The sequence below is a fragment of the Balaenoptera acutorostrata genome, chromosome 14, assembly GCF_949987535.1.
Source record: "Balaenoptera acutorostrata chromosome 14, mBalAcu1.1, whole genome shotgun sequence".
Lineage (NCBI taxonomy): Eukaryota > Metazoa > Chordata > Mammalia > Artiodactyla > Balaenopteridae > Balaenoptera > Balaenoptera acutorostrata.
The window spans coordinates 2,835,683-2,848,430 of NC_080077.1; the positions used below are offsets into that span (position 1 = coordinate 2,835,683).

General features: G+C 53.6%; 1 protein-coding gene across 6 annotated transcripts in view; it reads left to right on the plus strand.

Moving 5' to 3' along the window:
• Positions 1–12,748, plus strand: part of RPS6KA2 (ribosomal protein S6 kinase A2) — a 375,942-nt gene that overhangs the window by 349,385 nt on the left and 13,809 nt on the right. For all 6 annotated transcript variants that reach the window (XM_007186070.2, XM_057527592.1, XM_007186071.2 and 3 more), the window contains 3 exons: positions 956–1,086; positions 1,916–2,041; positions 11,500–11,589. In XM_007186070.2, coding sequence (XP_007186132.2) covers positions 956–1,086; positions 1,916–2,041; positions 11,500–11,589 — 347 coding nt within the window. The remainder of the gene's footprint in view (positions 1–955; positions 1,087–1,915; positions 2,042–11,499; positions 11,590–12,748) is intronic.

Consider the following 12,748-nt stretch of genomic DNA (forward strand, 5'->3'; position numbering starts at 1 on the left):
TACCCTCACGTTTTTGTTCTGGGTATTTTTGCCGTGTATCAAAGCACTGGCACCTCCCAGAATAAAGTGTGGTTTCATATGGTTCAGCCTGTCTAATCTCCGTTTCACCTCGTTCTCCAACACACACACTCACCACACACACACACCTCACACCTGACACACACACACCAAACACATACGCGCGCACCTGACACACACACTGAACACACACGTGCACAACCTGACACACACACACCTCACACCTGACACACACACCAAACACACGTGTGCACGCACCTGACACACACACACCAAACACACACGTGTGCACGCACCTGACACACCGAGCACACACACGTGCACGACCTGACACACACACACCTGACACACACATGCACACACCACACAGATGCACATGTGTGCACACACATGCACACACACCTGTCACCAAACACACGTGCGCACACACCTGACACACCCCGAACATGTGCACAACCTGACACACACACACCTCACACCTGACACACACACACCAAACACATACGTGCACACACTGAACACACACATGTGCACAACCTGACACACATGCACACACACCTGACACACACCACGCACACATGCACACACCGAACACACATGCACACCTCACACACACCTGACACACACACATGCACATATGCACACTTCACACCTGACCCACACACACACACCACAGAGATGCACATGTGTGCACATACATGCACACACACCACACACACCTCACACCTGACACACACTGATCACACACACGTGCACAACATGACACACACATGCACACACACACCTGACACACCACACACGCACACATCACAGAGATGCACATGCACACACACACACCACACACACCTGACACACACCACACACACACACACACATCACACACCCACAGGGTTACCTCACCACGTTGCGGCTGTTGACTCTCTGGTTGTACCTGCAGACTCACCTGGCGTCCCCCCCAGCGCCAACGCTCATCACCTGTTTAGAGGATTCAGTTTTGTGGCCTCCAGCCTGGCCCAGGAGCCCTCGCAGCAAGATCTGCACAAAGCCACAGTTCACCCCGTCGTGCAGGTAATCGGCCCCCCGTCATGCAGGGGATCCCGTAGGGCCCGACTCCACTCGCCCCCAGCAGGTCGGGGCGAGGAGGTGGCCGCACTGAGGGGACCCGTGAGCCGTCTCCGCCGAGTTGGGGTTCACTTCCTAAACGAACCCCTCCCCCTGCCTCCCCGGGGTCATCGAGACGGTGATCTGAGCCATGCTTCACGTTCGTCCTCAAGACAGAAAGAGTCCTGAGAAGGATGTCATCGTGGTGTGTCTGTGGCAGGAGCCCCGGCAGGGGTCACGCTTGGGGGTCTCTGCTGTGCAGAGTCGAGCCAGCACCGCAAGAGAGTGGCTGGGTTTGTGGGCACCAGTTCCCATCACGAAATGTAGTCTTCGGGGGTCAGTGAAGGTGCTATTTTTATAAGCAGTTTTACACCGTATAAATGTGAGCAGGGGTAGAGAATCTCAGAAGAGATCATGTTGGGTGAGGATGGCGAGGGGGCGTCGGTGGGTCAGATTCCCAATCAGACGTCGGCATCCGGACACCAGCGTCAGAGCTGCACCCGGTCTCAGGGACGTCTGACCTCTCACCTCTCTCGGACCTTTGGGGGAAGCAGGCAGGTCAGCCGACACAGGGTGCTGGGCGTCTGAGAACAGGGTCCTGACCCGACAGATGGGGAAGCTGGGTTGAGATCTGGAACCACTGCCAGCTAGCTCCGTGACTGTGGTCCGAGGACGCCACCACCTCCTGGCCTCCGTGTCCCCACGTGCAAGGGCTGAAGCCTCCTTTGCACCGCGTTCGGTGCCCTTGCATGAGAGGCCTCTGATCGCGCTCTCTGCCCGCCCGCTCTCTCTGCAGCAGTTACACGGGAACAACACCCGCTTCACCGATGGCTACGAGGTCAAGGAGGACATCGGGGTGGGCGCCTACTCCGTATGCAAGCGCTGTGTGCACATGGCCACAGACGCCGAGTACGCCGTGAAGGTAAGAGCGGGGCACGCGGCGGCCGCGTCTGCAGCTGCCCAGGCCCCAGGCCCCGGCAGGCACGCCCAGCCTCACAGACACTCTCCCTCGGCCTCTTCTAAGCTCTGCTGCGGGGCCGTTCCATTGGCTTTGATATTAGGTCACCCGTTAAAAAACTATTTTGCAAATCATGAATATGTTCTGCTCCAGCCGACGTGTAGGTACTGACCACCTTTAGTAACTTTCTACATAAAACGCGCTGGAACAAAAGCTCTGGGCACTCAGCAGTTTGGAAACTATAGAGTTGGGGGCCAGGCAGAGCATTTGGGGAAGGAGGGGAAGAAGGAGGGAGGGAGGGAAGGAGGAAAGGAGAAGGGAAAGGAAGCTACAGTCACCAAAACTTAAATCAAAGAAATAAATAGAAGCAAATGTTTTGTAATATTTGCAAAACCTTAAGGAGAGAGCTGGTAGTTTTACCCTGAATCATCAAGAACAGAAAACAGTAGTAACAGTGAACTTCTCTGGTGGTCCAGTGGGTAAGACTCTGCGCTCCCAATGCAGGGGGCCGGGGTTTGATCCCTGGTCGCGGAACTAGATCCCACATGCATGCTACAACGAAGAAGCCCGCATGCCAAAACTAAAAGATCCCGCATGCCGCATCTAAGACCCAGTGCAGCCTAAATAAATAAATAAATAAATACATAAGAAAAGAATAACAACTACAGCCCAGTTTGGCACTCTCTCCATCCTGCCTTTGGCTTCTGTAATCGTTGCTAAATTAAATATTTGATCTGGAAATCCAAGATACCAGTTTCTTGCGTTTCCTGGTGCGTAAAATGTGGATGAAAGCTGAAGCGTTCTGCTAAAGTCATAATCTAATTTTTGTAAAAAGCATAAATTGTACATTCTCCCTCCAAGGGAGCGAGAGCTGGTCTGTCCACCACTCACCCACTCAGCTGACCTGGAGGCGCTTGAGGACCCAGGTCCGGCCGGCGGTGTCATGGTGGCCAGACCATCCTGGCTTATCCCAAACTCATCTGGGGCACATGACACTACGCTGCTCGTCAAAGAACTTTTGGGGACAGCTGGTGCCTGGCCAGCAGGCAGCCGTGTGAGAGGAGTCATTCCGTCCGTTGTGATCTTCCTGAGCTCTGAGAAACTTGTTCAAAACAGTGGCGATGAGGCGATGGCCTCGTTCCACCTCACCCACAGCTCCATGGCCGCTCTGTGAAAGCAGATGCACCCTCGTGCCCGCTGGGATGTCTGCCCAAAGCTTCTGGCCCTGAGGAAATGCTCTGCCCCGTCAAAAAGGTCACCAGCCCCAAAAAACGCAGGCCCGTTGGTTTAGTTAGGGTTGGGAATTTGTGGCCTTTTGGCAAGTTTATCTTGAATTCCTCAAACAAAAAAGAATGTTTACATTGGAGGAAGGCTCAGTGTGTGGGTCCTTTGGGTCCATGGTCATCAGCCTGCCCAGTGTCTCGAACACGCTGAGGAGCGGGTGACGGAAGGAAACATCGCACGACTTTAAATTCCTGGGAGAGGGGGCTTGAGGAGCGGGTGACGGAAGGAAACATCGCACGACTTGGGGGCTTGAGACTGCAGGGGAGCCATTGGCATGTGGGTCTGATGTATTTCGGGATTTGGATCGTTGAGGAATTGTATTTTTCCCCACCCTTGGGAGAGTTTGTAGGGGAGCTCGGATGATGCCATTCCCGTATCCAGACGAGCCAGTGATGGAGAGGAGACCCTAGTCCTGCCTCAGATGAGACAATTTCATTTTTACTTTAAATGTATTTCACATACTTCATAAGCGCACATAGGCATCTTAAAATTCTTTCTGCATGTGTCATTTCTCGCAGAATTTCTTTAGACAGTTTATCAGGTGACCAGCAGCAGTCCCAGAAACAATTGCGGCTTCCATTGAGTGCAAAGAAACCCGTCTAGTGTTTCAAGCTCGCTGACCCTGATGCCCTTCTAGAAAACAGCCTGATACTGGGAGGTGTCTGAAAATAAATCCCCAGACAAAGGAAATAGTGTCTTATGTCTCCATATCCAGCTCTCACAAAAAGACACCATCTGAATCCGCTTTGTCAACAAGCGGCTTATAACTCGGTCCTCAAAGATCAGACCCCCCGATGGGAATTTCTGGGGAATTTCAGCCCCGGCCTCTCTGGCGACAAAGCCAGGAGCTGTGGCTGCAACTGATGGAGAAAGAAAGAGCCAGGCGTCCTGTTCCTGTTTTACAAGCCTTGAAGTTCCCTGGGTGAACTGGGCAGGTGGACGCTACAGGGATTTCCCTCATCCTCTCCGAGACTCTGGTGGGTCATAATTCATTGTCTGGAAGATGCTTGAATTACCCAAGCACAGGAAGAGGCAGCGACTTTCCAGTGAGATGCGCGCCCCGGGACCCAGGGCTGTTTCGGGGAACGTTTTAAGCCGCTCGCTGCGGGTCGGTTCATCCATCCGAGGGCAGATTTCTTTCAAAGGTGAAAGAGCTGGCAGGAGTGCCATGGCAAAGAGTGTTCAGAATGAGCCCGTTTGCTACCCAAACTGCTGTAGCCCACCTAGGGTCACTATTCTGTTCCCTTTCCAGCGTTTTCCGGGTAGAACATAGCTGAAATGTGTTTGGGCTTTTTTCTACTCTGTATCTTGATGGGCAGCAAGTACCCCACTTACTGATGGAGGAACTAAGAAACTGCACGGCTCAGCGTGTTCTCGAGTATAACACGGAACCAAGGGTGCGGTTCAGTGGCTTGGCTGAGAGTGGATCTCAGCTCCGCAAAAGCCCCGTTGAGATTCAGCCACTAGAGTTTAGCATCACCTCTCTGGGCCACCACAGTTTGCAAACCCAGCTCTGCAAATTCTTGGATGGAAAACGGTGTCTGTTTCATTTTGAGAGACAATCCCGTCGGGGCCTCCCTCCAGCTACGGGGAGGGTTTGGGAACTTCCCCCGCTGTGTACAGAGCAGCAGGAAGAGAGCAAGTCCCCAGTGGACTGTAGGACTGTGGCCCGAATACACGGGCTTTGCCTGAGGCCGTCGCGTCGGGGTGATTTTGCCTGAGGCCGTCGCGTTGGGGTGATTTTGCCTGAGGCCGTCGCGTCAGGGTGATTTTGCCCCCCGCCCCGGGGACGCTGGCAGTGTCTGGATACCTTCTGATTGTCACACCTGGGGCGGGAGTCGCTCCTGGTACGTGGTGTGCAGAGGCCAGGGTGCTGCCCTGCCTCCTGCATAGGACGCCCACCCACACACCCCAGAGACTCACCCAGCCAAAATGTCTGGGTGCCGAGGTTGGGAACCCCTGCCAAAAGCATAGAGTTAAAGGGGCATCTTATGTAGATAAGTTCCAGCGGCTGGTATCCGGAGATGAGGTAGGGTTTTCCCTCTCTGTTGAGCCTCTGCTCACTGTTTTGGCAGCAGGAAGGTAATGGACCAAGAGCACAGCGGCTCCCACCCTCTGTGCAGGGGCAGGAATCCAAGTGCGGTCCTTCTGAGGGGACGGCAGTGCCAGCCCTGAACGGTCAGCCTCCGAACTCAAGAGTATGGGATACAGCGGGTCTCACATTCTTGGAAATATCATTGTGTTTTGCTTAAAGTCTATGTCTGTCTTATAAGTACCTAATTTTGCACAATAATTATTCTGTCATCATATTAACTGCATTTAAGTTCAACTTAACCGATATACTTAAACCAACCTACCCCAGTATATTCCCAGGCAACAAGATTGCTGGTTTTGCATTTGCTCTCAGCTGCATATTTATGCGCAGGTCCTAAATTAGTGAGACCAATTCTAGCTACCACTTAACAAAACCTTTAGGGCAGTGCCTACATGGAATGGCGACTCAGTAAGTGTGGGTTCACTCAGAGTCTGGGTCCCTAGGCTTGGTCCCTCCCTTCTGCTGTGGCAGAACACCACCAGGCTGCCCGGGATCCTCCACCGGGAGAATCTGGCCTCAGAGGACAGGATGCTGACGCCCTCCTCCACCTGCTGGGGGTGTCCTCCCAGCGCACCTGCCTTGGGCTAGGATGGCTGAATGAGAAAAACCGCAACGTTCTCTCAGACACGTCCCAGTGAACAGATGTGCTCTACTTTCTAGGATCTCGGAGCTATTTCCACAGGACAAAATAGCTCAGGAGTCTGATGTGAAACTCAAGTCCACCTTTGTCTTCATAGCCAGTCCCAGAGGCTAGTGGTAGGAGGTGAAAGTGTATAGGACTTTGAAATAAGCATGACATGATGCTGCATAGATGCCAAGGCATTAATGCACCTGTCATTTAAAATAAGACTGAAATGGAATCAACGATGAACTGCAGAAAGTAACTGTGATAGAGAAAGATTCAAAGGGGAGAGGTGTATTTGGAAGGAAAAGATAATTAATATTCTTATTTCATGAAAGGTTCTGTGCTCACTTTACAAAAATTGCACAAGGTTTCATTTTTATTTCGGTTTTAGGTCTTTGTGGCTTGACACGGTCAGGTGCGTATTCTGGACACTGCCACTTGCACAAAGCCCCCTCTCCAGTGGTGTCCGTCTCGCTCAGATGGAGCCCAGATCCTTGCAGTGGCCAGCAGGGCCCCAGAGCCCCGTTCCTGGAGCTCCTCAGGCCCCTCGTCTGTCCCCAGCTCCCTCCCACAAGGGCGATACACTCTTCCCTGAGCCCAGAAGTTTCCTCGCCAGCCTGGGGGCTGATCTCTCTGACCACCACGATGTGGTCCTCCCCGTCCTCCTTGCCTTCAGTACCTTCTTTAGGGCTTTTGTAACCCCTGACATGCTTCGCAGCTCATTTCCTGTCTCCACACCCCCGTCATGGTGCTTGGTGGTGTCAAGGACCAATGTTATTTAAGAGAGAAAAATATCGGGAGTTCCCTGGTGGTCCAGTGGTTAGGACTCCGTGCTTTCACTGCCGGGACCTGGGTTCAGTGCCTGCTCGAGGAACTAAGATCCCAAAAGCTGAGTGGTGCAGCCAAAAAAAAAAAAAAAAAAGAAAAGAAAAGAGAGAGAGAGAGAAATATCAATCAGGAGCTTTTCTTCAAATTCGAAATCACCTCATCCCTTTCTTTGGCTTTTTTATTGTCCGAGTGGGCAGTATGACTGCTCCCTAGAACACTTCTTGCCTGTAGAACGCATTTCATTCTGCAGGGACTCCCTGTTCCGTAACCAGTTCCTTTCATTCGTTTTTACAAATTTTTCATTAACGCTTTTTCCGAGGCAGACGCAGTGCTAGGTTCCAGGCAAAAACAAACCTGTTCTCAGGGAATTCACAATCCAGCCATGTAGGGATTTTACTGATCACAGAACCAGAAGCCATAGCAAAAAGGGGAATGTCACTGAAGAATCAGAAACTAAGGGAGCTTTTATGTTGCTGTAGCCTTTCCTGTTGGCCTGTTTTATCTTCCAACATACAGACACTCGCTCCTTTTCATTCAAAGCTCCACTTGCACGTTTTCCCCCTTCTTTGTCTGAGAGGCTCACTCAGGGATGGATGGATGTCACCGGCCATGGCCACGTTTTCCTGGAGGGAAGCACAGCTGCGTGTCCTTTCAGGAGCAGATTTTTGTGTTATTAAAGTAGCAATAGAATCAGGTAAAAATAAAGCGAGATCCTTGAAATTGTACAAGAGTCTGTGTCATGCAGTTCTTAATTCTAGTGAAGTGTGGCTGATACACTCAAGGCTGAAGCTGGGCTGGCTCTCTCCAGAAGGAGCCCCAATTTGTATTCACAGCAGACCGTTGACAATTACATCGGGTTTTCTGGGCTCATTTTCCTACTGTGTATGTAATTTGTCAGCCAGAAAAGGCAATGGAATTGACAGATGCCTGACGTGAATAGAGCTTATTTTTAGAAGGAAAGCTGATTGGCATGGAAATTTTAATCTTTTCCGGCAGGAAAACTTGGAGTCCTTTCTCTGTGTCATTTGTTTAAAGTAATTGAACAGGAGAGGGTATCTGTTGAATTTTACAAGGGGTTCCGTGCTCTACTCCTCTCCTGTCAAGTGTATCGATCCTCTCGACACGTCAGCAGAAACGCCCGCCTCCGGAGGGTGTTCGGCCAGCCTGTGAGCTCAGGCCCCCTCTCGAAGCCCCACGCCATTCAGTGTCCAGGAGGGGAGCCTGTGCTGGAGAGAGATGGGGAAGAGGAAGATGGGGAAACGCAGAGACCAAAAGGGAGAGGGGAGAGTGTGTGGATGGCAGTGAAGTCTGGACCAATCCTGCCCCCGCCCTCAGCCACCAGGAATAAGGATGTACCAATACCCACCTGCACGCTTCACCTGCTGAGGAGAATCACGTGGTCTGCCCTCCTTTGTTGGGGCCAGACTTGCTTCACAGACTCTGGAAATATACAGCTTGTCAAACAGCAGCCCCGTGAGAGTCTGGTTTGCCAGCCCCGTTGGGTGCTGACCCGTGGGTGGCCTCCTGCTGCAGGCGAGGACAGATCCACCGTTCGTCCCTGCGTGTGGTCCGTCAGCATCATTTGAGCATCGGCACGGAGAGAGGAGGCCTTGCGGCTGAACATGCTTGCTGAGAATGCCTCCCTCGGTTTTGCTGCATAAGCAAGATTATAAAACAATACTGTTCTCAAAATAAGGGACTCGATTAACCTGGGCTCGCTTGAACTAGAAGCCAGTCCCACAACAGCAATCCCAAGAAACAGACCCCACGGAGAAGAAACTCCTTCTTGGATGCGTCTGAACAATGTGCTCAAACCACCCCCCCCCCAGGCTCTGCTGTCCCCCACGGACCTGGGCTTTGTGCTCAGGGACCGGTCATCACACCTCACTGCTCTGTGTCTCTTCTTCCTGATCTTTCTCCCAAAAAAATCCCAGAAAAAGATTTGTGGATAAAAGCTGCCAGCCTTTGCTGACAACAATCAGGATCAAAACGCTGGGTCTGAACAGAACTTGCTGCTGTGTGTCGGTCCCACGTTGCCCAGACTATAGGAAAGGTAGCGGCCGGCTGGGCAGGTGCAGGAGCCCGTGCTCGGCTCCACTCCCCTGGGGCCTCCCTTCCAGGCAGGCACCCACCCTCTCCTCCATGCACGCTAGGGACCCCATCACCCCACCCTGCCTGCCCTCTGGCTTCCAGTCGGTTCTGCCGGGGTAGACACCACAGGAGGGAGGAGGGTAGAGCCCCCAGCCCCTGTGGGTGCCCCGTTTGTGCAGCCGCCCCTCTGGTCCCATAACTGCTCCCTCCTCCCCCTGCTCTGGGCCATCGGCATAGAGAAAAGGCTTCCTCTTTCTTGTTTATCTTGCATCCTATTCTATTGTGATTTATGCTAAAAATACATCTCCTTTATCATGAAATTTTATTTGAAAAAAAAAGAATCTACCACTAACTTTTTTTAAAAACCACTAATGATTTTAACCTTCTCACATTGCAAAGGGATCGCAGCCCAGGGATTGAACGGCCCGGCAGGCAGCTGGGGCAGAGACGGTCCTAGAACGCTGTTGGTCAGCGTGTGATCCAGGCAGCGTAAGGACCTGCCCCGCGGCCGCCTAGGCGCCCACACGCTAAGGCATCCCCTCCACCCCCCACTGCATGAGCCTTCAGAAAAATCTCCTCTAGAAGGATGCACTGTGTGTTGGCTTCTGTCAATAACAGAAGTAATCCCGGTGTCCTAGCTAGAACTTTAGTAACAAAAGGAGGAAAGCTGTGTCAAGAAAGGAAGCTGGGACTTCCCTGGTGGCGCAGTGGTTGAGAATCCGCCTGCCATCGCAGGGGACACGGGTTCGAGCCCTGGTCCGGGAGGATCCCACATGCCGCGGAGCAGCTAAGCCCGTGCGCCACAGCTACTGAGCCTGCGCTCTAGAGCCCGCGTGCCGCAACTGCTGAGCTCACGAGCGACAACTGCTGAGCCCACGTGCCACAACTACTGAAGCCCGCGCGCCTAGAGCCTTTGCTCTGCAACAAGAGAAGCCACCGCCATGAGAAGCCCGCGCACAGCAATGAAGAGTAGCCCCCGCTCCCCGCAACTAGAGAAAGCCCGCGCGCAGCAACGAAGACCCAACGCAGCCAAAAATAAACAAAAAGTAAATAAATTTATTTTTTTTTAAAAAAAGGAAGCTTGGGTTTTTCCTTGTTGAACAACGTGTGTCATGGGGCTCATGGTCCCGGGCGCCAATGTCGTCAGAGCCTGGCAGTGGGTATAAAACCGAGACAGAGAAGCGCGGGCACCACGACCATCTTCCACTGCAGTGAAGGGGCGGCAGGGGGTCGGGCGGGCAGAGCTCCAACACTGGGTCCTGTGCCACCTGAGCATTCAGTTCATCTAAAGAAGAAAGTGAGTGTCGCGCAAGCCTCCGCTTAGAGCCGTGGACGTGATAGAGAGTGAGAGTGCATTTCCCTCACACTCTAGCAGTGAAATGGCTACACGTCCTCCACGTGGCGAGTGTTTTGTACTTGGGTGAAACTAAGGCACAGAAACGATCGTCCTCTTCTGAGTGTTGTTTCCCACACGCGTGCTGTAGACTTCGCCTGAGTGGGGTCCCCTCCCAGCCAGCTCCGTCCCCGTAAGAAGCAGGCACAGGGGCCCAGGAAGCACCAACAGGTGACCCCCTGTTTCCAGGTGGGCTTTCATTCATGACACCCTGTGGTTGGAAGCCATCTGTGTTCATGGGGTAAGAGGATTTTATCTGCCATCCTAAGACCTGGGCTCCACGTGCCGGGAGGAGGAGGAGGAGCCAGAAGGAGCAGCCGTACGTGCAAGTCACAGCACAGCCTCAGCACGCACGCCGCCGCGGCGTCTCTTGCTGAGAACCACGCTGGGTCTCACTTCGTTGCCGGCGTGTGACCACCGAACAGGGCGAGAGACGCACAGCAGCCGGAGGCCCACCTTGGACGGAGCAGGGGGCGCAGGCCGCCAACCCAGAGCCTGCGCCGCGAGTGGTAGCAGAGCGCCTGCTGCTGTCGGTGGTGCCCGTGTGAGCTCCCCAAACCCACCCGTCTTCATCCAACCCTGTCATAGCTCAAAATTAGTGTCTGGAGGCAGGTGCTCTCTTTTTTTTTTTTTTTTTTTAAATTTATTTATTTATTTATTTTTGGCTGTGTTGGGTCTTCGTTTTTCTGTGCGAGGGCTTTCTCTAGTTGCGGCAAGCGGGGGCCACTCTTCATCGCGGTGCGCGGGCCTCTCACTGTCGCGGCCCCTCCCGTTGCGGAGCACAGGCTCCAGACGCGCAGGCTCAGTAGTTGTGGCTCACGGGCCCAGTTGCTCCGCGGCATGTGGGATCTTCCCAGACCAGGGCTCGAACCCGTGTCCCCTGCATTGGCAGGCAGACTCTCAACCACTGCGCCACCAGGGAAGCCCAGGTGCTCTCTTTTTAATGTCAGTCTCCGTTGCTCATTGGGAAAGCAAGGATTGCCATGAATTTCTAGGCAGTTGTGGGTTATCTCGGTTGAGCTTGAGCCAGAGGGGGAGGAGGGGCAGAAAGGGTCCCCGCCGCAGGCGCCAGCTGGAAGCCTCACGTCCACCTCTGTTTGTTTCAGATCATCGATAAGAGCAAAAGGGACCCCTCGGAAGAGATTGAGATCCTCCTGCGGTACGGCCAGCACCCCAACATCATCACCCTCAAAGACGTAAGCGCCTCCGTGCAGCAGTGGTGTCGCTCGCGCTTTGTGTCTCTCCGGCTGGAGCCAGAAGCCACCGCTGATTTGGTGCAAGCTGGCTGCTCGGCTCACCAGCTGCTCCTGGCGCCCAGGAGCCCGGAGCCGGAGGGGGCCGCTGCCCGGACACCTCGGGGTCACCCAGCAGCTGGGTAGCGCGACCTGCCGGCCGTCGAGTCACATCCCGTTGATGACACCCCACTCCTCCCAAATCACACAATGCGCACAGGTGACACAGGAGAGAGAGCTGGTGTGGCTTCTCCTCCAGGTGTGTGTCACCTCGCTGTCATGGAGAGCGTGGGGCCCATGAGACGGGCTCCGGGTCTGAGACTCCGGATCCCGAGCCCCTCCCAGCTCCCTTCGCTTTCCCGACTGAGCGATCTGTGGCCCCTGTCCCTGAAAGAGGGGAAGGGAGCAGGGGCCAGTCACACTGGAGCCAGTTGGATGCACCTGGCAGCATCCACAGGGGCCTAGGGCTGGGCCTCGGGGGTCAGGCAGGGGAGAGAGCCTCATCTTCCTCTCCAACTCCAGAGTGATCCCAGCATCGTGAACCCCAAACCCCAAAATACTGGGGCCGCCTCCATTTCCTTCGGGCCCCATAAATGCCTGGAGTAAGAGGCCTTCCAAATGCCAATTCAGTTCTGAGGAAAGCGTGAAACAGGCCTTGTGTGAACACAGCTTGAAGTGAAGCCCAGCTGCATTCCTGTGGGTCTCAGTCAGCTCCCCCGCACGAGATCAGTCCCCTTGCTGTTTCCTTTGTCGTGCATATGCGAAGATCCACAAACAGAAATCAGCGAATTTGAAAACTCCCCGAAGAGCTCTGACTCTGTTTCGGATGAGTGACGTCACCCTGGGCACATTCTCAAAAGTAGCGCATTTGATCATAAACTCAGAAGTAAATACAACAAGATCAACTTCACATTGTTTATTGAGCTCCGTGCCAGCCAGATTGTTTTAGTGATTTGTTCTGAAATCATTGACTTGGAAGCGAGAAAGTCACCGTAGTTAGGTGCTTTGCACCATTTCCCTCTGGTTCTCAGCACTTGGGCGGCCCCTCTGCTGGGCCATCGGCCTGACAGAGACCCAGAGCTTGTTGGTTTGGTTTGTCTTTTAAGTTCAGGAGATTAACGCT